Below are 23,712 nucleotides of genomic sequence, written 5' to 3'. Positions count from 1 at the left end.
CCTCCTGTATAGCACAAGCCATAGAACTTCCTTAAAATAATTCCCAGAGCAGATCTTGGAGAAAAACATCCAACCTTCATTTAAAAATTGTCAGTGATAGAGAATCCACCACAATCCTGGGTAAATTATTCCAGTGATTAATTACACTTACTGTTAAAAATTTACACCCTATTTCCTTCCCATCTAAACGTCTAGCTTCAACTTCCAGCCATTGGAACATATTATATCTTTCTCTGCTAGACTGAAGAGCCCATTATTAAATATTTGTTCCTCATTGCAATCAAGTCACCCTTTAACCTTCTCTTTGTTAAGCTAAATAGATTGAACTCCCTGAGTGTATCGATACAACATCCTTCTTGAATTGTGGGCACCACAACTGGACACAGTATTCCAGCAGCGGTCACACCAGTGCCGCATACAGAGGTAATAACCTCTCTGCTCCTACTTGAGATTTCTGCTTATGTATCACAGGATTGCATTAGCTCTTTTGGCCACAGTCACACAGAGCACTCAAGTTCAGATGATTATCCACCTCCCCACCCCACCCCACCCCAAATCTTATTTCAGAGTCAGAGTCCCCCATCCTGTAAGTATGGCCTACATTCTTTGTTCCCAGATGTATACACTTACATTTAGCCATATTAAATGCTTTGTGGGTTTTTGGCACCCTGTTAACTAAGTGATCTAGATCGCTCTGAATTGGTGACCTGTCCTCTTCATTATTGACCACTCCCCCAGTTTTTGTTTCATCTGCAAACTTTATCAAGTGATGGTTTCATATTTTCTTCCAGGTCATTTAGATGTGTCTATCACTCACAGTGCTGCACTGAATAGGAGATACTATATGAGGAGAGGCCCATTTAAAGAGCTGAACACAGATATTTTTATTGTATCACAGTCACTTGGCAAAAGTAGGCAGGGCTGCACAAAAGTAAAACAAGTTCCACTGAAGACAAGATCAATGTAGTATGTATGTTGTGCTGCACATTAAAAAGCCTCCTTTATTTTGTGTGTTCTTGAAATATATCAGAATATTTTTAGTTTTGATGAAAATTAATTAAGGTAGAGAGGACTTGACCTAATAATTAATTGCAATGTCCACAGATTCCAAACCCAAATCCACTAATCCCTATTAGAATGAAACTGCTTCTCTAAAAAGGCAGTGCTGGAAATCATCAGCATGTTTAACATTAAAAAAAAGCACACACACACACTCACTCTTCCTTCTCCATTTCTTTGTCACTAACTGCTCAGATATTTCAGGATTCTCGGCACAGCCACAGCCATCAACAAGACCCCAAATGAACTGTCCATCTGGTGCCTCTAAATCATTATGATAGGAATAAGAGGCCAGAGTACCACACAAGTACATAGGCAGAAAGCTTTGGGTAGGGACAGAGGCAAATGCACGGGCATGGAAGCAGAGGGGAATGGCTAAACAAGTGTAAACTAATGCCTCAGGTGGGAACATTCTACATGGCAGAGCAGTCAGGAAGTGTCAGCTGAACGGTAACAAAACTAAAGCACCACAGTTATCGATTAATAAGTATTAAAGGCCCAGTCGTAACTCAGTCATTCATACGAATGAGGGCTGCAGGATTGGGCGAGAACCTCCTATCTGATTGATATTGTCCTTTTAACTTTCCAGTATACCCTTCTCATCCCATTACACACCAACAGCATTTCATACATACCTGAATAAATCTCCTTCTGAACAACCCAAGACCTGGAGCCTGTAAATCTCCTAAGTTTCTGTACATTCGTTCATACATTTCCTTAAGGTTATTTTTATTTCTCTGAGTTTTTCCCAACTCATTTTTGACGTCCTCAACCCAATCCTGTGAATACAGAGAGAAGGGGCTGAGGACTGAAGAAAATAATTTACACACACTCTCTTTTGTAACCCAGTCAGATGGTATTAGGTCTACTGATTATGTGACTTAGAATTTAAAAGTCTGCTATAATCATTTTGGAGCAAGCTGAAAGCTACAGGAGTGCTATGTAAAATGCTGTTTCTTATACTTTGTTTATTACAGTAGTGCCAGGAGGCCAACTGAGTGCAAGGCCCCATTGTGCTAGCCACTGTACAAAGACAGAATAAGACAGTCCCTAACCTAAAGAGTGTAAACTCTAAATATACAAGACAGACATAAGTAGGGTTAAGGAGCATATCGTACAAGCAGAAGAAACAATGCAATGATTGCAAACATTATGCTAGTTCTACTATATCTTCTGCTTTTGTTTTGTTATTTAAATCCTTTCAGTGAGGTTATATTAGGAGGGGATTAGCTAGGTGAAGTGCTAAAGGGAAGGAGCAAGAAGGGTTAGAGTTAGTGAGGAAGGGGCTAACATCAGATCAGAACAGGGATAGGAATGTTCAGAGTAAAAATTGCAGAAAGCACTATGATGACATCATCTGTGGCCATCAATCCCTGCAACTGTTCTCCAGCATCAGTCTGGCTGGCTCCTCTCTGCATTGTCGCTCTCAAAGGCCAGATGGCTGAGGGGGTCCTACTGTACCTTAAAGAGCATCACTGGATTAGAAAGCTGTTCCAGGGCATGAACAAAATCTTGAATCACTCCTCCTCTGTCTAATTTACTCTTTATCCTGTGAAAGAACAGACCATCAGAATTGGGCAACAAAGCTGTCCTCAGCATATTCTTGTCCGGTCTTCACACAAATACTTTCTACGTGTAAAACCTGAACAAATATAATTCTATGGGGTTCAAGGACAAGAGGGACTCGAGGATGGGAATTCTCTCTCTCTCTCTCTCAGGCTGCAGAGGAACAGCAGCGGAACCACTTGTTGGCCTCTAATGCACTTACATCTGTCCATCTCTCTCTCTCTGCAACTTGTTATTTTTTGGTATTTGCTAAGAGTGTGCTGTGAAAATAGCAACATTTTGAACTGGCAGCTCTCCGGTGGGTACAGCAATCAGCATTAACAAGACTGTATACATCCAGCACATGCCAGTGAAGCTGCGTGTGGGTTATTTATTCTGAGTAGCACAAGAAGTGTGGACCTTTGCCTTCTTGTCTCAAACTAAGATATGATGCAAAAATCATGAGAAAAGACAAAGGGACACATACAATAATAGCAATTTTACAAGGGCTGTGTGATAACCCATATGAGAAAGTTAGGCATTACATGATATTGTAGTCAACTAAAACAGCTCTTGCCCCACTAACAGATGGTGGTGAAAAGCAACGCTAGGGAGACCGTGATGGCTGAGGACCCTAGAATAAGGGAGTAGTGTGTTTTATGCAATAAGAGCAGCCTTCCAAAAGGAAAACCTGGGCACTCACCTCACTGCTCTTTTTGATGTACAAGGATAGTTTATTTAATTAGTTAAATTATTTTTTAATTAACAAGTGTCTTTGCTCATTTTGTTACATTTGAAAGATTAAAAATGTCAGGGCCTCACTTTCCTCTCTTTGCTAAAGGATCTTAGAAAACATTAGCAGATATGAATAGTGATGTAATTGGAGAGTGAGTTGTGGATTTCCCTCAACCCTAGCAGAGCAGAGCAGACAAGGAAGGATCCTCACTCTATGATTTTGCACCTGATACTTCATACTTCAAAAGAGCAGGAAAAGGCAAACATTTTTATGTTTTGTAGTTCATTTTTATAGGGCTGTGGGAGGCTAAGCATGAGCAAGGATTGTGGGTGCTCAGCACCTCTAAAAATAATCTAGCCACTTACTTAAGTTCCTAAATATGGATGTAGGTGCCTAATTTTAGGCACCCACATTAGAAAAGTTGGCCTAAGTACCCGTTTTTCTATGCCTTCGAACCAAGCACAGTAGATACCAAAATCTAGCTACCATTTTCTATGCTTTTCACAGACTATCACTTTTATTAAAATCTTATAGATTTGTAAGCAACATTTCAAACACCACCTTGCTACAAACTCCTTGTTCTTGTGGCCAGTTGCAGTGTCTTTGAAGGAATAGTTTTCACTGCTGATCAGGAAAGGATAGACAATTGCCTGTGGGTAGTTATTTGCAATCTCTTCTACAGTATGCTGCACAGCTACGGCTTCCTCTTTGTCAAGCACTGCCATCAACTGGCTAATCCAACCAATGAACTGCCAGCAGGGAACTGATGAAATCTGCAAAACACAGACAGTGTTTTCACCTTCTATATATCTTTAAAAATCCGGACTATAAACAAAAGCAAACAAAACTACTCTGCGTTCCAAGTCAGCAGGCAGAAACACATGGAAAAATAGACAACGTTAATTAGATTGCACAGAATGTCCCCTGCCGAAGCAATCATTTTCAGTTCTTGATAGGTTTTTATCTGCAAACATTTATGTCTCATTGGCTGAGCCAAGTGAGACCCTACACTCAACTTGATGGCATTTCTGTGTCTGGTTGGATGTAACAACATTTGCATGATGCATCTGATCAACTCCAAACTTTCAAGCAACGTTCTAGGTATCAATGGACAGAACCCTATTGATTTTTGGGAAACCTAGAAAATGAGGAGGAGAAAGTGGGGGACACAGAGCTCCTGGCACCTGGTTAGCCCAAAATCAGTAGGGTTCAACACAGTAGCTTTAACCAGGTCTGTGTTTGATGGCAGCCATTAACACCTTCCAGCATCACAACATACCCCATCTTAGCTCTACCCTTTGCCTCAACTGAATTTGAAATGTTGACACCCTAAATGACTTAACCAAAGAGAAAAGAAATAATGAAGGACTCCTGATGAGCAGCTATTGCTTTTGTGGCATCTGTTAGCTAGGACAGACTTCACCCATAATGTTCTAATGGGGAATTCATTACTGTCACAGTTCTTAGGGTGTGTCTATGTCAAGTGGCTACAGCAGCACACCTGTGGTGCTGCAGTTGTGCCGCAATAGCCACTGTAGTGTAAATGCTTCCTACATAGACAGAAGGGTATCTTCTGTCAGTGTAGTTAATCCATGAGAGGTGGTTGCTAGGTCAATGGAAGAATTTTTCCATCAGCATGCTTGAGTCTATAGTAGGATTAGGCTGAGCTAACTATGTTGCACAAGGTGCAAAATTTTTCATAGCCTTAAGCAATGCAGCTAGGTTGATCTAAGTTTTAGGTGTAGACCAGGTCGTAGTCTTCCTGTCTTGGCTTCCACAGATACATTCTCAGCTCAGTGGGGCAGCCAAGCTGCGATTCTGTTCCCATGATGCCTTCTCAGTATGTCCCTATATCAATGCACTGCCCCCCCCAATCTGTAAGCACTAGCATATAAATTCAGTTAAAAAAGGGATTTTGAAACAAGCCTGTGCTAACAATGCAGAAACTATACCGGCATAGCTATGCCAGCATAAACCTATAATGCAGACACAGCCTGCACCGATGGAAGAGGTTTTTCCCAGTGGGGTAGGGGCACCACCTTCCTGAAAAAAGTTTAGATCTGTCAATGGAAGCATTCTTCCATCAAACACAGCTGTGTCTACACTGTGGGGGTAGGTCAGCACAGCTATGTACATCAGGGGTGTGTGAGAACTTTTCAGTGTAGACCAAGACTAAGACAGGAGCAGTCACGGGGGGGGGGGGGGGGAAGAGAGGATGTCACACAGTGGCCTGGCATGGAGGAAAAGGGTTACAAGGAGTCCTTGAAAGAGGGGATGGGAAGCTTGTGGGGGAAAATGAAGGGATGCAAGGAGCCCCTGATGTGTGCAAAGCACTTGGCTGACAGAAATAAAGTGTGTAGCCCTCTAGTCTAGTGGTTCTCAACCTATTTATCATTGTGGTCCACATTTGCGGCCCTCAAAGTGTTAGCTGGGCTGCAGCTTGAGAACCACAGTGCCCCCCACCTAAATCCCCCACACACAAACCCCTAAGCTCAGCACCCTCCGCCCAGAGACCCCTCCACAGAGTGGGGCCAGGATCGGAGAGCTGGGTGTGGGGGCAGGGACCCCGACCTGAGACCTTGCTGTGCAGGACAGGGTGGGTAGCCAGGACCTGGCCCTGCACAGTGGGGTGTAGGGTACGGGTGCTAGCCGGCTGCCTGGACTCAGCTATAGGGGGCCAGGCGAAAGCCAGGACCCCGACCCCAGAGCCCGCCAGGACCCTGTTGTGCAGGGCCAGGCAGCAGCCAGCTGCCCAGCTGGGGTGCCCGGAGCAGGGCAGCTGGGAGCCCGTGGCCTTTAGCACATACCTGAGCGGGGCCGCAGCTGTGTGCTAATTGGGCTGCATGCAGCCCGCAGGTTGAGAACGGCTGAAACAAAGGGTCTGGAAATGGCCATAGGGGATGGGCAGGCGGTCACAGCCTGAAGCATGTTCATCCCTGCCGGAGGCGACACAAAGAAGTGGCTCGTGGGGAGGGACATGCCCCCCCATTTCTCTGGACAGACACCCAGAAGCAAGGAGGCAGCAGTCGCCCGGCAACAGCACGCTCAGTCATCCCCTTCGCTTCCCCCATCCCATTCCCTCCCCTTTCCTCTCCCAACCCCACCCCCTTTCTTCCCCACACTGTCCCCTGCCCCATTCCCCCATCCCCATCTCTTCCCCCATCCTGTATCATCCCTCTTCTTTCCCCACTGCCTCTTCCCCCCGCCACCCTCTTGCCCTGCCCGCCCCAGGCACTCACCAGCTGTCCAGAAATGGGACACAGCACATATAGAAGATGACAGCGATGGGCACTCCGATCCTGGCCCCACTCTGTGGAGGGGTCTCTGGAGGCAGCGTCCTGGAGCTGCCTGCCAGCCTCAGCTGAGGAGAGGGACAGAGGGAGCCTCTTCCCTCCCTGACAGCTAAGCAGAGCTGCGGAGAAATCGGGGGAGCGGGGAGGGGCAATGTCTGCTCAAGCTATACCCACAGCTGACACGGGTTCCCGTGGTCTCCGGATTTTTAGCGCCTGGTCACCAGTGTTAACCAATACCTGACAGTGTGTTCCTGCAGCGTGGGGAGACAGAGACGGGAGGGAGCAGAAGCAGCAGGCTGCCGGCTGAGCTCCTTCCAAGCCATAGGGGACTGCTTGGCCTTTCCTGCTGGCAGGATCGCTCCAGCAGGGCTGTGAGAGCAGGCTCCCCCTCACCCAGCTCTGGCCCCAGCCCCTGCCTGACCGGAGCAGCAAACTTAATTATTTTTAGCACACAGCTGCGGTGCTGGGCCAGTGTTGAGAACCACTGCTCAAGTCTTATTTCTTCATTAACCAACTCAGCAGCTGACTCAGCAAAAAGTGCAATGCAACAAGTTCCAAACATCCCATTTTAACATACAGATTTACACAATAATCCAAAATTCAATTTGAAGTAAAGGGATTCCGTTCAATAAATATTTGGTTCACAATCAACTCTGCTGTCCCAGGAATGGAAGTAACTAACCTCTCGTGCCATTAGGCCCAGTGTCTCTGCTGGATACCTTTCTATTATTTGCAGCAGCCTAGGAAACTTTAGCCTAGCATCTCTGGAATTCAGCTTTAAAGCTTTTATCATTTTCTCCACTACAATGGCCGGGAATGTCTGCAGATCCAGAGCAATGACATCTGCCAAGAAACATTAAACAAAAATTATCAGAAACACCATCTTTTTTTCCATCCCTTTGATCGTCTAAAACATCATCTTTACTTTTAATTGTATTATCTACTTTCTTGGTGCTCTGTAGGGAATTTTAACTTTTTTGTTTTTTACTTTGTTCTGTTTCCCATATGAAGACTTTTTTGAACTGCACACACCACTAGTATATGTATTCTTGGACTGTAAGCATTAGCTTTTATCAGGAGGCTGCGTCATCACTAGTAACTTGCCCATGTTATACACAGCACTGTCGTGGTCTGGGAATGAACAAGAGGAGCATCTGCTGGATAGGATGCATATCCCACCAGTAAGATGGAGACCTCATGACTCAGTAATGGTGAAGCCAGAAGCAGCTGTCAGAAAGAATAAAAAGGATGTAAACAACATCCAAGTTGAGGACTGTAGGATTCATAAAGGTTTATGCGCTTGGCAACATTCAGGGCACACCCGGAGCGTTGTGTAGGAGTAGTGCACACACTGCTCCATCCAAGGGCATCAACCTTGGAATCTCACCAAGATGATATGAACCGTGGGAAGCCTCTCAGGACTGGGCTCAAGGCCCGAGAGCAAGGAATGCGGTAGATAGAAATTGGTAAATAAGAATGTTAAACAAAGCCAGTGTATTCCTTTTATCTGTTGGAGAATGTAATGTGCGGGGGGAGAGAGAGAATAAAGGGGAAGGTGGAAAGCTGACAGGGAGAAGCCTGTTAGCAGAGACCAGCCTGCTTGCTTGCTAAAAGCTGTGTTCTGTCTTGTCATTGAACCGCCACAACTGGCGCCCAACGTGGGGCCCTCAGCACTCACCTCGCCCGGCAAGGGTTTCAGACGCGTCACTCATCCGCCTCGTGGATCCCGGTGAGTATTTTTCGTTATGGTAAGTATGGGAAGCTCCCTCTCTGCTTTGCAAGTGCAACACCGCAATGAGCTACAGTATTTGCTGCGTAAGGCTCAGCATGACTGCCCCACTCGAGAACTCACTCTCCTGCTACAGGAGGTGAGTGCCCAGTGCCCGTGGTACCCTGAAGCTGGAACCCTTAGGCTAGCGGACTGGGAGCGGTTGGGCCAGACATTGCACAAAGAGCCTCAGGCGCCCGTGCAGGCTTTACATGCCTGGCACCTCTGCCGCGACGCGATACAGCGTGTCACCTTGGACAGGCCCTCCCTCGCGAGGCTGGTGATCTCGCCACGCCCGTCGGCTCCTGCGGCTATCCCCCCTCCTGACAATGCGAAACAGTGTGTCGCCTCAGAAAGACCCTCTCCTGCGCCAACAGAGGGGCTGCCAATTTCGCGCCCCCCCCCCGTCCACTCCTGCAACCATCCCTCCCCCTGCTTCACCCCCAGTGCCTCTATTACCACCGCCTCCCTGGCCTTCCCCACCGGAGCCGGTGTGTGATCACCCTCCGCTCATGGGGCCCCATGCTCCGGGGCCCCCCGGGGGGTCGTCTGCATCTGCTCAGAGGCTTTCGCTGGTGCAACAAATGGTTCACGCAGCGAGGACTCGCTCAGATCTTGCAGCAGAGGAGCTGGCTGATCTGGTCTCAGTTTGTCCGGTGACCTGGCAGGATGATGGCCAGGGCAACCAGATTGCAAACTGGGTCAGTTTGCCTTACTCGGTGATCAGAGAGGTAAAGAAAGCGATTCGCGAGTTTGGCCTGACTAGCACGTATGTGCGTGGTCTCATTGAAGGGCTAGGTAGTGGGTACACCCTGATCCCTGAAGATTGGAAGGCGCTGTTGCGCATGATGCTGACACCCAGTCAGTATGTTATTTGGCTTAGTGAGTATCGGCAGATGGCGGAACGCCAAGCCCAGGTATATAGAGAGCAAGGTATCATTTATGAGCAGTTGGCAGGGGAGGGCCAGTTTGCTACCATTCAGCTGCAGTCTCAACTCCCTCAGGCCGTCTTCCCCATTATTTCCACCTGCGCCCAGCATGCTTTCCGGAAGGTCCCGGATTCAGGCAAGCCTACCAAAAGCTTTGCCAGTATCCGTCAGGGTGCATCAGAGTCCTTTATGGATTTTACCAACAGATTGCAGGACGCTATCCTCCGATAGGTGGATAACCCTGCGGCAGCTCAGGAGATCCTGTTAAAAATGGCGGTTGAAAATGCGAACGAGGATTGCCGCCGTGCTCTCCAGGCTGCACAAGCCTCTGGAATTCTAGAGCTGTCGGATATGCTGCGGGCGTGCCAAAACATCAGAACACAAGCCCATACAGCTGGAGTTCTGGCCGCCGCCCTGCGGAAAAGCGGGAAGGAGGGGAAGCGTTGTTACCACTGTGGTAAGGAGGGTCACTTTCAGCTGGAGTGCCGCTCATCGACGGCGCCCGCCCGCCCCTCAAAGAAGTGCCCCAAGTGTCGGAAGGGCTATCACTGGGCTAATCAGTGTCGTAGCGGGTCGGGAAACCGCACGACAGGTCTCCCCCGAACCCAGGGCCAAACGGGGGTGTTCCCCACTCAGACAACTGTTCCTCTGCCTTACAATCCATAGACTCCATGAGAGCGGCGACTGCCGGAAGTGCAGGGCTTGATTTGATTATGCAGGAGGACGCTGATTTTCAGTTGCCGGGGGAGGTTTGCGCCATACCTACACAGGTGACGGGACCTCTCCCTGCCGGATTTGTGGGTCTGGTTCTCCCTCGCTCACACGCTGGGAAACAGGTTTTTTTTGTCATCCCAGGGGTCATCGATGCCGATTACACCGGCGTTATTAAGGTTCAGGTATGGACCCATCTTCCGCAGTCGCTCCCGCGTGGACGGTCAATTGCACAATTGATTTTAGTCCCCTATCAGGTGCTAGCCGCAGAGGATCGAGCCCGGGGCAGAGGCGGCTTTGGATCGACGCTGGCTCAGTCGCCGTCTCACAACACGTCCTCTCCACTTGTTGCTCTGACAATGTCAGTCCGCCCCTCGAAACCTCAGTTAACACTTCTTTTAAATAATGTTCCTTTTACAGGGTTGGTGGACACTGGAGCTGACATTACGGTGATTCGTGATCCGGAGTGGCCAGTCGGTTGGCCAACAGTTCCTTCTAAATAGTTGTGGGGGATTGGGGGTAGCAAACCCGGGTGCCAAAGTTTGTCTTGGGTCACGGTCTCTAAACCGGGAGGCCGTGCCCTTGCTACAATCCGCCCTTTTGTACTCCCTGTCCACCTCAATATTTGGGGCCGTGATTTACTTACAAAGCTGGACACCACCCTCGATATTAATATATAATGGCCCAAAATCCTCCCTCACCCACCTTGCCATCTGCATTACCATTGGTATGGCAATCCTTAGAGCCCATATGGATTGACCAGTGGCCCCTCCCTCTAGAAAAGCTGAAAGCGCTTCATTCACTTGTACAACAATATTTGCATGCACAGCGCTTGGAGAGCTTTACTAGTCCTTGGAACTAGCTGCTGTTATTTTGGCTTTTCAACTTTTTACTGATTGTCTCTTTAATTTGATTGTGGACACGCATTATGTTTATCAGGTAATTGATCATTTACCCCTTGCCCTCATTACCCCTCAGGTCGATGCGGACCTCCTTCGCCTGTTTCTGTGCTTACAGTATCTCATCACCACTCGTAATTTCCCTTATTTTGTTGCTCATATTCGCAGTCATACCCCTCTGCTTGGGCTACTCATTGAAGGCAATGCGCGCGCTGATCGCGCGTTACTTGGTCAGGTAAATTCCCTTTTTTCTGACCCCACTGAAAGCCATGCCTTTTTTTTTTTATCAGTCTGCCTCTGTCTTGGCCCGACAGTTTTCTATTCCTGCTGATCATGCACGTTCTATTGTTCGTTCCTGCCCCCACTGTGCCGCTGCTGCCCCTACCTTTTTTTATGCCGTTAACCCTAGAGGTACCGCAGCGAATCAGCTGTGGCAAATGGATGTCACTCACGTGCCACAATTCTGCCCCTATTCGTTTTTACATGTTTTCATTGATACCTATTTGGGATTCCTTTGGGCGAGCCCACAGCGTGGGGAAGCCACTCCCAAAGTTATTCACCATTTGCTAGCCTGTTTTGCTGTTATGGGTCACCCGAGCCAGATAAAAATGGATAATGCCCCAGCCTATTGGCTCCACAGCACTTTTCATCTTTTGTGCCCAATGGGACATCCGTCTCAAACACGGGATCCCTTATAATTCCACAGGCCAAGCTATTGTTGAACGTGCAAATCGCATGCTAAAAATCTTGCTCGACAAACAATTAAAACAAGGGGAGCTGCGTCTCCGAATCTTAGGAGACATTCAGCAACAACTGCATATCCTTTTGTTTACTTTAAATAATTTAACGCTGAACGCAGATCAGCAGACCCCCGCGGATCGGCATTTTCACAAATGGAAAGACCGCGTGTCTATTACCGTCAGCTGCCTGATCCGCAATGGTTGGGCCCAGTGCCTTTAATCACTTGGGGTCGGGGATATGCTGCTGTGTTTCTTCCTGCAGGACCGTTGTGGGTTCCAGCCCGGTGTGTGCGACCGGCACTGAAACAGCATGGCATGGCACCAGGGGCTGTCGAACCCCATACCGGATTTTCAGCTGACCTTGGAGGAGACCGCGGTGCCTCCCGGGTCGACAACGGCGCCTCCCGGGTCGACAACGGCGGGACGGAAACGGAAGAGGCGTAGCGTCCCAAGCCAGCCCGTGACATGGGGAGCAGTAAAAGCATTGGTCGCCGCGGCTCAACGAAGACTGGCAGCAAACCAACAGCCAGAGACTCCTGAGACATTGTTTGTGGCAATTCTCGCCCAAATCAGTGCTAATTCTGTACTGATTGTATGCCTTTTGTGCCTGCTATTTCCTGTAGGGGTTGGCTCGGGAGCGCTTCCCCCGTTACGGGCCCGAATGACATATAACCTATGGGAAAGATTGGCTTCAATAGCAAATGTTACCCACTTTTGTTTATTTGATTTTGTAGCAGCTGAAGAATTGTTAGGTACATGCCTTATTTCAGTATGTCATCACCCTGAGGAAACTGGGAATGAGATGATGCTCACTGCTTACTCGAACCTCTCTTCCCAGTACTCTAGCATGGCTAATTGGGGCCCGGCCAATTACACTTTACCTTCTTAAGCTTATTTTTTGCTGCTGCTGTGTACAATGTATTCCCTCTTTGTTAAGGCTTTGTCGAGACCCGCCCTGGCAGGCTCCACGAGTTATGACCTTGTCTGTCCGGGAGTTAATTGGCTTGCAAATGCAAATTGATGGCTACCATGAGATGGCCGAGCACAAACAAACAAAAAAGAAGGAGGGGATGTAGGATTCATAAAGGTTTATGCGCTTGGCAACATTCAGGGCACACCCGGAGTGTTGTGTAGGAGTAGCGCACACACTGCTCCATCCAAGGGCATCAACCTTGGAATCTCGCCAAGATGATATGAACCGTGGGAAGCCTCTCAGGACTGGGCTCAAGGCCCGAGAGCAAGGAATGCGGTAGATAGAAATTGGTAAATAAGAATGTTAAACAAAGCCAGTGTATTCCTTTTATCTGTTGGAGAATGTAATGCGCGGGGGGAGAGAGAGAATAAAGGGGAAGGTGGAAAGCTGACAGGGAGAAGCCTGTTAGCAGAGACCAGCCTGCTTGCTTGCTAAAAGCTGTGTTCTGTCTTGTCATTGAACCGCCACAGAGGACAATCTGTTTACCTTTAAATTCAAGCCATATAACTTTCTGGGATTTCAGGAGCAGAGTGAAGCCTGATGTATTTTAGGTAAATCCTCCACAACAGGAGTTACTCCCTTGGTATTAAACACCACAGGTTATAAATTCTTCCATGTACAAGAATATTTTCTTTTTAAATGGCCCACCTCTAGCCCCTGCATTTGACTGCTCTCTATTGGCACTCTCCCATCTGAAATTTGCATAACAATAAGATGAGAAGTCCTGACAAATATTTTAATTTCTGACTCACCAGATGAACCTTCTTCCTCTTTACGGAGATGCTTGTCACAGAAATCAACCAAAGTCATGTAAGCATTTATGACTCCTGTAAGGTCTACGTGCTCCATAGAGTGAGACTGCACCTCTTCTTCAGCCTTCCTCACTGCAGTGCTGAAGTACTGGAAAGCCCTCTTGTTCAGACCTGCTATCACCTGAAATTCAACCACAAGTGGAAACCACAACAAGAAGAGTTCAGCAAATAGGTCATGGTGAATATTCAACAAATTTAGTCTCTTTTTTCTATTTGCAAATGAAGACTGAGCACATATTTGTCAAATACTTTATGTGAACAGTTCTTGATCTGTAGATGATTCTTGGCTGCAAGTATTCAATATTTGAAATTTGAGCTGTATTGGATACATAGATCATATGGTATTAGTTCTGTTCCCTGTCTGAATAGGCATAAATTTTAGATTGGGGCTTCCAATGCAAGTCACATTTATTAGTTTAAAATTCACTTTCTATGAACATTCTCTACAATTTGGTATTTCCAAGCCAGTAAACTCATTCAATAGTCTATTTGCAAACAGTTAACGTGAAAGAGACACAAGCACAGTTGAAGAAAATTAAGTTTTTTAGTTTGAATGAATGTTCATGAGAATATGTGGGGAATTTTTGTTTTGTTAAAAAGCTCTTTGCCCAGATCTAGTTTTAACCTTTATTTATATACAAATCATGTTTTTTTCTATTATGAGAACTGAGGCACAATGTGGTCATCCCAGATTTCTCTACCACAATGTACTGAATGGAAGAAATCATTTACAAAGCATTTTACAAACAAACTTACCTAAACTCTGTATACAGATTCCATCATTTACCAATGCTACCACCTACTTGGCAGAAATGTGCCAGCTGTTTAGCAGTATTCAGCAATACCACCCAACAGTTTAGGAACAGCAAGTGAAAAATACTGTATCCAATATAAACTACACTGTGAATTTTTTTGGGACAGTCCCAGGATATAATCCTTTTGGCTAGAAGCAGGCAGGAGGATTAATATGGTAAAAGGCATCTCCTTAAAAATCACTTCAGAGAACTGTGTTTTGTGATATATCCTATTGTCTTGGAAATGCAACAATTCATGGAAAGCTTGGTTCTCCAGAGCTGTGCTTGTAGCAAAATGATTCATATTACTTATATAAAAGAGCAGACTGCGTCCAGGGACAGAAGCTTGGCTCAGCAACTTGGCTGACCAGGCATCTCAGAGCAGGTAACATTTTGGAGAACAGGGACTTCAGGCAAATTTGAAAAAAGACTTGGTCTAACTTTTTTAAAATGTTTGATTAATCCCTAGTGGATGGAAACAGAGATGTCATTCTTCTTTCTCCTCCCTACCCCCACTTCCTTTCTTCCCTTTTCGTTCTTTCATCTTTTCTGTTCTTCCCTTATTTGTTTCGGGGGAGGGAGGGAATCAAAATATAAACAAAAAACCCTACATTGTGAAGTTTATGGAGGCAAAGGGAAATTATTAGACTTGGAATTTGGTCAGGAGACAAGTGTTAACACGCTTAGGTCTTGCAGAAGGTACCATGTTATCTCAGTTTGATGTCTCATCCAGAAGGTAATATAGTGCTCTCTAGTACCATGCTGGGACACTGGTTAAATACTGACTCAGAGGGAACAGAATCATCCACAAAATGATGGACACCACTTACTGCAGTATCTTTCTGGAGGTCTCTCAAATAAGTATGATCTTTCTTAGTTTTTAAGGATCACAGCACAAGGCGGTATGGAAGAGATTTCATGCTTACTTTTCAACTGCTCATTATAAAGAACGTTGTCATTCATTCTGGTAGAGTAATAAGCACAATAATTTTTAACTTTATGAAATAGTTATAATAATTTTTGTCCTTGTTGTACTGACACTGTTCATTTACAGATTGTACTTGTTCCTGGAGAGACAAATAAGACTGTTTGTTCATTCTGACTGTAGTTACTCCCAAGGCTCTTAATAGAGGGCAGCTATCAAGATCAGCAGATATAAATTGATATATGCAGCTTAACTCTCCATTTGGCTTCCTTTGAAAGACATAAGTTCAGTTCCAGGGCATCTTGAACAACTCTCAATACATACATTTGAAGATCTGGTAGGATCTCCAATTGCGTGCTTTTTATATTGTACTCCTGCGCAATTAAGGCAAAGGACAATGGGACAAATTTTACTTTTTTCTACTCCTAGCTATGGGTGATCATTAAAATGACTAAACAATCATTAAAATAAATAGAAAATTAGCTATATTAATATTAGGAATTGACTATCTTCATGGGAGATTCATGTGACCAGCCCTGCCTGATGTTAGCATGGATATCAAAGAGTACCACCCATCCAACTATGAGGCTGGTCTCTGCTCCCTGCTCCCACACCCTTCTTGCCCTTGTGCATGCACATGCTCTCGGACAGACCTCCTTCCTCTATATAAGATGTCAGTAGGGACAAACACTACCACAATCATGGAGGCTCTGGACACAGCAGATTCAAAACCTGCTTCCACAAGTTTTTCTTTACCATCTTGGTGGGAGTTTGGGGCATGGAACCTCCTCTCCAGCAATGAGTAGGAGGGGACTGTCCAGGGGCAGGAGCCCATGACTGACTAAGCAGGGTCCAGATCAGACTAACAGCAGCTGCAGCACTACTCGCACAGCTGCAGCTCATTGGAGAAATCAGTGCTAGCAGCAGAGAGTAGTAGCATGGGTTTACTGTAGTAACATGGGCTTAATGTAATTGAGTTAATGAAGTACATAACAAAATCAGCCATCTACAATAATGAGAAAGAAGCTCCTTTCCCTTCTCATTTACCTTCTCAGAGTTTTCAGGCCTCTCTCCAGAAAGCATTACGACTTTCCTAGCTTTTTCTTCCTCCATTTTTTCAAGACATCTTGGATCTTTGCTAAGGGCACTGGCCAAAATATGGTAAGTGGTACCCAACAGAAGGTTTTGGTTGCGGAAGGCCACTATGTTTTTACTCAGGTAGTCAGTTTTGCTCTCATCTGTTGGAATTCAGAAATAAAGTTGGTAATTTGGCAGTAAAATGGATTCCCATTACAAACAGGAAGGGAATCCATAGCATAGGTTCTGCATCAATGGAGTCTGAATAGATAACATTATTACCCAGTAAAGAGATGGTTTTCAACACAGTGAGCATTTGTTCAGGACTATTCTGGCTCTGACTGCGACTATGGCTAAAGCGGCAATAGCTGTGATTCCATCTCAAGAACCAGTCTTCTCTGGTTTTAGACTCTCTGTGCAGATCCTTCAGAAGCTTCATGGCAACTGAGAAGCTGTTCTACATTAACAGATCAAAATGGGAATTTTCAATAATGCATTAGAAGAAGGGGAAATAAAAAACTACTGTTTGCAGCAAATGAAAAGATCCAGGGATTTTGCAAGCGCCATTACAGGATTCACAACGTATAACAGGAAAGGTCCTGGGAATTCCAGCAAAGTGTGAGGGGCACCACTGCCTTTTGGGCTGGGTGTGAAAAACAGGCTTGCACTAATGGAAGTATTTGATAAAAATAAAAAAAAATACACAAACAATCTAGCTCCAGTCATTTTTGACTCAAATCCTACTTAAAATACAGAGGTCTACATGTCAACTTTTTCCACCTTGATAGTCTGGTCTCTAAATTAGGTCTCTACATCTATCTTTAGACCCATTAATAAGTGATTTGACTTTCAGGGGTACTCAGTACCCATAACTCCCACTGATCTCAATGGAGACTTTGGGTATTCAGCACCTCTGAGCAACAGGTCACTTAGGGTTAGATTCAGAAAGGGATTTAGGTGCCTAACTTCCACTTTTGGTGCCTAAATCCCAAGATCAGACACTACTAGTATTAAAACTCCCACAGCTCAGCTGCTGCTGAATCCTGTAGATTTTTAACTCACTTGGTGTGTAATTTTTTGCAGAACAAGTTACCTAGGCACCTATGTTTCTGCCTCTGTGTATCTGAGCCTCTGCTCCATTCTAGACATCTGGACACCTAAGTCCCAATGTGATGCACAGGCCGGGGAAACACAGCTGTTCCTCCACCTAACTTGCACGCTGGGCCTGAGCTGGTAAGCAGGTAAGCTTGCCTGCTGGATCTGGCCCCACAGGTAAGCTCACACAAAACAGACAATGGGACTTAGCTCAGTCCTTATGATACTCATGTGGAACATGGAAAACCCCAGTTCAAGGGATCAGCATGTGAGGGCCCCAATCACTAGGTATGGAATATTCTGATGTGGCCCTCCCTCAGTCTCTCCTGTAGAAGCAGTTCCATTGTGGATAAATAATTAAAGAGTCATTAGTCCGGAGCGAGAGAGAGCCTGGTGGTTTGAAAACTCACCCAGGATGTGGGAGGCCCAGGATCCCTGCTCTAATGACTAATTATTTTTCCAGAGAGGAAAAGCTTCAAAAAGGAAAGACAGAGTCCCACATAACAATATCCCATAGCCCAATGGTTAGGGCACTTGCCTGAGAGGTGGTGGCAGATCCCTGTTCAGATCCCTTACCTTACTAGAGCAGAAGATAAAAATAGAAATATAAATACATGAAATTAAAAAACTTTAAAATGTGATACATTATGCTACTTACACATGCCCCCCACAGGCCCACAACTATAACATTTCTGATGCTTTATTTATTTGTTCTGGAAAATACCAGGAACATCTGGTGAACGAAAAGAGCCTTTGGGCACATTTCCTGAAATTGCACATTTTAGAAAAGTTGTTAATTAACAGCCGTCATCTACAATTCTGTAGAAAAAGAATCAGGCTTCCCCAGGCATTCAAGAACATACTGTGGGGGAAAATCCCTGAATTGGCAGCAGCATGACCTGGACAACCTAATCTGTCTTTTCCAGTTCTAATAGCTATGGTTTTCCGATGAATCAAGCACTACCAGACAGTGCAGAGTCACCTGTTTCCTGGCACTCTCTATCATCTTCATTTTCATGTTAAATTTGCAGCTTCTAATCATTGAATGAATGTCTTCTTCCTGCATATCTGCTTCCATTTTGTCACCAACATCTCCCCTTCCATCCACCTCCATACTATCATCAGCCTGGATGTTAGGCAGTTTCTCCTGAATTTTTCCAAGAAAGAAACACCTGCACAATGGTGAAAGGAAATATAAGACATTAACGTACAGTGAGAAGCACACAGGTGATTTTAATCCTTCCTCTCCTTGATCTATATTCAATGCTGCCAAATTTCCCACTGGTAAATATGGCTAAGCAGCTTCAATCACTGACTGATGTCACTATTATTTGTGATTTTGATCCTCTTCAGTCAGGAGTAGGCATATTCAACTAATAGAATTAATAGTCACAAACAGGGTGGACTGATGTAATGAATACCCCTCTGTCTTGAAATGGTGTTCCTTACAAATATTTCATTTTTTAATCCTGGCTATGGGGTTAGATTTTTATTGGAGACTATGGAGTTTAGGTGCTAGAAAATGTCCATTATTACATTTTTCTAGAATACTACCCCAAATGTACCAAGACAAACCTATAGCCCTTTCTCTAATGACAGCATAATTGTAAGGAACATGTATACTGGCTTATAAAATATAAATGCCAGCTAGAGCTGACTGAAACTTGGGATTTCCAGTTCATGGAAAATTTCAGTATTTCAAAGAGCAGTGGTGAAGCTGACAAGAATCATGTCAATTTCAGTCAGCAGCTGCCAGGATTCCCGGGGTCCAGGGCAGCCCCACTATGTTCACAGCCCTGACACTGGGGGCCGCAGAGCTTCCAGACATCTAGGCCTGCTGGCTCCAAGTCTTTCAAGTGGGTGGGTCCTGGGAGCCAGTTGACCTGGGAGCAGTCTGAATGGTAGGGCTGCCCAAAGCCATGGACCCTAGAAGCCTAGGCTCCCCAGCAGCCTGCCATGAAACCAAGCAGAGTTCCCTTGGAAACCTGCCTGTGATTCAATTGAAGTTTATCAAACCAGAGATGCTTCTGTGAGACACTTCAGGTTCAATACATCGGCATTTCCCAATGAAACTCTATTTCACAGGAAAAATCCTTACCAGCTCTAGCACGAGCCTATATTTCATGTCAAACTCTGACCCAACTGCAAACCTTATTTAAGTTTGCACAAGTGACCTTTGAGATTTTTATTACAGTAGTGCCCTGAGACTCCAGTCACTATCAAGGGACCCACTGAGATATCCTTACTCACAGTGACTATTACCTTACTCCATAAGTAGGCCGATCAACTTCAATGGGACTGCCTACCATGTAAACTGTTACTCACTGGGAGTCTGGGTATCAGTCTGGCTCTGCGCTAGGTGCTGTGTAAACACCACAGAAATACAGTCCCTGTCCCAAGGAACCTTATAACCTAATTTAAGAGAAGACACAAGTGGGTATCTTAAAAGCCCACAGCAAGCTTTCAGCAGTTTGTCAACTCTCCAAAGCTTGTAAGTTTTGGGGCTTTCCCAAAGGATAAAGCATGAAATGTGTTTTGGTTCACCTCTAACCTAAATAAGCTCCTATGCACACGAGGTTTTGGCTCCTGGCTGAACGAACACTGCCAAGCCTGCTGAGACTCCATAATCAGCAAATTTTAAGGAGCTTATTTGGCTCAGAGAGAGGTAATGATGAAGACTGAGGAAAGGAGAGTGATCTGAAGTTGCATTGAGAGAAAGGAGAGGATGTGGAGAAATATTATGGGGAGGAGAAAGAAATTAAAAGGTTAGAGAAAGCATCTGAGCCTCTTGAGAGCTTGCCTAAATAAAGTCTCTCAAGGGTCAGCCATTTCAGGTAACTGTTGCACAGCAGAAGTTTTGGTTATAGTAATAGTTAAAGACAGTCACATAAATACCTGAAGAACATGGGGATGACTGGGGTTGGGTTCTTTGTATAAAACCTTGTTAAAACTTCTAGCTGTTTAAAGAAATCCGGTAATTGAGAGCCCATTATTGTTACTTTTACTCACGCTGAGGGGCACTTAGTGAGTAGCCCCATTGTGATAAATGTGACTATTCACCCATGTACTCCTCAACATATGTAAGGATTGAAAAATTGGGCCAAGGATGGATGGATGGCAAAATCTTAATTTATAATCCTTATTTCCTTATCGTGTACCTAGCTATTGATGGATGACAAACAATTTTAAGCTTTAGGCTATTGATCTAATCTGCTAACTATACTATTTATATGAAAACATCCTCTTATCCACCTACGCACCCAGTCTGCCCTTTGCTCCTCTCCATATCTTAGTAATATGAAAACAATTTGTTCCATCTGAAAGGCAAGACACAATAGTACTTAGAAATCACGGAGTGCTGGATTCCAACCAAAAATTTCTACAAGCAACATGAGAAATATAGCAAGCTTAACTAACATGTAGAATCATAGTTAACAGACAAGTATCTCATCTTACCGGTTTGTAATAATGTCATCCCAGATGTTCATGGGGTCCATTTTATCATCTGGATATCTGCTTGTCCAAATTCTGAGAAGTCTCTTAAGGGAAGCTTGAGAAGCTAAGCTGCCTAAAATCAATTAAAAATACTTTAAGAAAAGGCTGCATGGAGGTAATGGGAAAATGTAGGGGGTCAAACCATAATGTTTAGAATGAGAAAAGCACAGATTGACACAGCAGCAGCCAGCAGTTACTATAATGAAACTCACTCAAATTTCCTGACTCCTATTAAATGAATCATTGTCTGGTGTTTATTACACTATTTTCTAGGTATTGCTGTATCTCAACTACTAGAGAGTAAAGAAACTAAAAGGGGCAATACTTATCACTGAAAAAGAAAGACAGTTATTACCAGTATTCCTCATAGGAGTATAGTGGAATACAAAGGTACAATTGTTAACTAGAGTTTTGTACTAAGCTGATAAGATGTAAATAACTTTATATTTTATGCCTAAAATGGCAGATATTAATGGAACACATGATCTATCTATGCTGTTCACTACTATCTGGCGGATGTAATTGCAGAGCCATTGTCCTTTATCTTTGAAAACTCATGGCAATTGGGGGAGGTCCCAGATGACTGGAAAAAGGCTAATGTAGTGCCCATCTTTTAAAAAGGGAAGGAGGAGGATCTGGGGAACTACAGGTCAGTCAGCCTCACCTCAGGCCCTGGGAAAATCATGGAGAAGGTCCTAAGGGAATCAATTCTGAAGCACTTAGAGGAAAGGAAAGTGATCAGGAACAGTCAGTATGGATTCACCAAGGGCAAGTCATGCCTGACTAATTTAGTTGCCTTCCTTGATGAGATAACTGGCTCTGTGGATGAGTGGAAAGCAGTGGATGTGTTATTCCTTGACTTCACCATACTTTTGATACAGTCTCCCACAGTATTCTTCCCAGCAAGTTAAAGAAGTATGGGCTGGATTAATGGACTATAAGGTGGATAGAAAGCTGGCTAGATTGTCGGGCTCAACGGGTAGTGATCAATGGCTCCATGTCTAGTTGGCAGCTGGTATCAAGCGGAGTGCTCCAAGAGTCGATCCTGGGGCCGGTTTTGTTCAATATCTTCATTAATGATCTGGAGGATGGCGTGGATTGCACCCTCAGCAAGTTTGCAGATGACAATAAACTAGGAGGAGTGGTAGATACGCTGGAGGGTAGGGATAGGATACAGAGGGCCCTAGACAAATTAGAGGATTGGGCCAAAAGATAAGGATCAACAAGGACAAGTGCAGAGTCCTGCACTTAGGACGGAAGAATCCCATGCACTGCTACAGACTAGGGACCGAATGGCTAGGCAGCAGTTCTGCAGAAAAGGACCTAGAGATTACAGTGGAAGAGAAGCTGAATATGAGTCAACAGTGTGCCCTTGTTGCTAAGAAGGCTAACGGCCTTCTGAGCTGTATAAGTAGAGGCACTGCCAGCAAATCGAGGGACGTGATTGTTCCCCTCTATTTGACAATGGTGAGGCCTCATCTGGAGTACTGTGTCCAGTTTTGGGCCCCACACTATAAGAAGGATGTGGAAAAACTAGAAAGCGTCCAGCGGAGGGCAACAAAAGTGATTAGGGAACTGGAACACATGACTTATGAAGAGAGGCTGAGGGAACTGGGATTGTTTAGTCTGCGGAAGAGAAGAATGAGGGGGGGATTTGATAGCTGCTTTCAACTACCTGAAAGGGGGTTCCAAAGAGGATGGATCTAGACTGTTCTCAGTGGTACCAGATGACAGAACAATGAGTAATGGTCTCAAGTTGCAGGGGGGGAGGTTTAGGTTGGATATTAGGAAAAAAATTTCACTAGGAGGGTGGTAAAGCACTGGAATGGGTTACCTGGGGAGGCGGTGGAATCTTCTTCCTTTGAGGTTTTTAAGGTCAGGCTTGACAAAGCCCTGGCTGGGATGATTTAGTTGGGGATTGGTCCTGCTTTGAGCAGGGGATTCAACTAGATGACCTCCTGAGGTCCCTTTCAACCCTGATATTCTATGATTCTATGATCTATCAAACTAGTCTAAAACTAATCATGTGTAATTTTAAAGAGATAATTGGTATTTTACATCATCATGCAAGGATTTTATGGCAAGGGCTAGAAACATAAAACATAACATAGCTGATGACCCTTTTTAAAAGTATCTTCACTGTAGCAGACACAGATTCAACGTCTTTTGACATGTGAAAATAACTACACTCACTCTTTCCAAAAATAAAAAGCTCGATGCCACAATGTATATACACAAAATAAGCGAAAAATACTGTGGGGAAAAATATCTTACTTGGTTTGCTTATAAAATTGATGAATTCCTGTATTTCTGTTAAAGCTTGGACAGACTGCAGCTTTGTTAGTCGACTTCGGTGTAACAGATTATCAATACTGGAATAGTTCTAGGAGAGGGAAAATGATTTTTAAGTGATTTCTTATCATGTTTTTATTTAAAGCACTGTAGAGCAGATAAATAACCGATCCTTCTATGTGCTATGCTCAACTAGATTGTGATTCATATCATCCTTAGAAAAGATGCATAAAACCAACCAGTATCAGTTTACACTAGTTAGAGGTTTTCAGAATGACACATCAGTGAACTAGGCTGAATAAACTCAGTGTGATATACGGGGGGGGGGGGAGGAGACAGAATGAATAAACTAAAAGGAGTAAGACACCCCCAAAATGGGGGGGGGGGGGCATGTTGCACTGGATGGCTGTTTCCATTTCTTCAGTTCCTGAGGTGAAATCTTGACCCTAGGGAAGTCAACGGAAGTTTTGCCATTCACTTCAAGGGGGTCAAGATTCCATCCTTTATATTTTTATCTTGAAGGAATGTTCCAGTAGCAGCAAGGGCTGCACTTGACATGACTTCCTACA

General features: G+C 44.9%; 1 protein-coding gene across 1 annotated transcript in view; it reads right to left on the bottom strand.

The window, feature by feature from the left end:
- PRKDC (protein kinase, DNA-activated, catalytic subunit) overlaps positions 1-23,712 on the bottom strand; it is a 161,058-nt gene that overhangs the window by 14,018 nt on the left and 123,328 nt on the right. The window contains exons 67-76 of the mRNA XM_074944407.1: positions 23,126-23,234; positions 20,813-20,924; positions 18,339-18,528; positions 16,544-16,718; positions 16,232-16,422; positions 13,406-13,586; positions 7,316-7,476; positions 3,902-4,113; positions 2,521-2,608; positions 1,695-1,838 (exon numbers count right to left, since the gene is read on the bottom strand). Coding sequence (XP_074800508.1) covers positions 1,695-1,838; positions 2,521-2,608; positions 3,902-4,113; positions 7,316-7,476; positions 13,406-13,586; positions 16,232-16,422; positions 16,544-16,718; positions 18,339-18,528; positions 20,813-20,924; positions 23,126-23,234 — 1,563 coding nt within the window. The remainder of the gene's footprint in view (positions 1-1,694; positions 1,839-2,520; positions 2,609-3,901; positions 4,114-7,315; positions 7,477-13,405; positions 13,587-16,231; positions 16,423-16,543; positions 16,719-18,338; positions 18,529-20,812; positions 20,925-23,125; positions 23,235-23,712) is intronic.

The sequence above is a fragment of the Natator depressus genome, chromosome 2, assembly GCF_965152275.1.
Source record: "Natator depressus isolate rNatDep1 chromosome 2, rNatDep2.hap1, whole genome shotgun sequence".
Lineage (NCBI taxonomy): Eukaryota > Metazoa > Chordata > Testudines > Cheloniidae > Natator > Natator depressus.
Note: the sequence above shows the minus strand (reverse complement) of the source record. Positions and strands in the feature narration are given on the sequence as shown.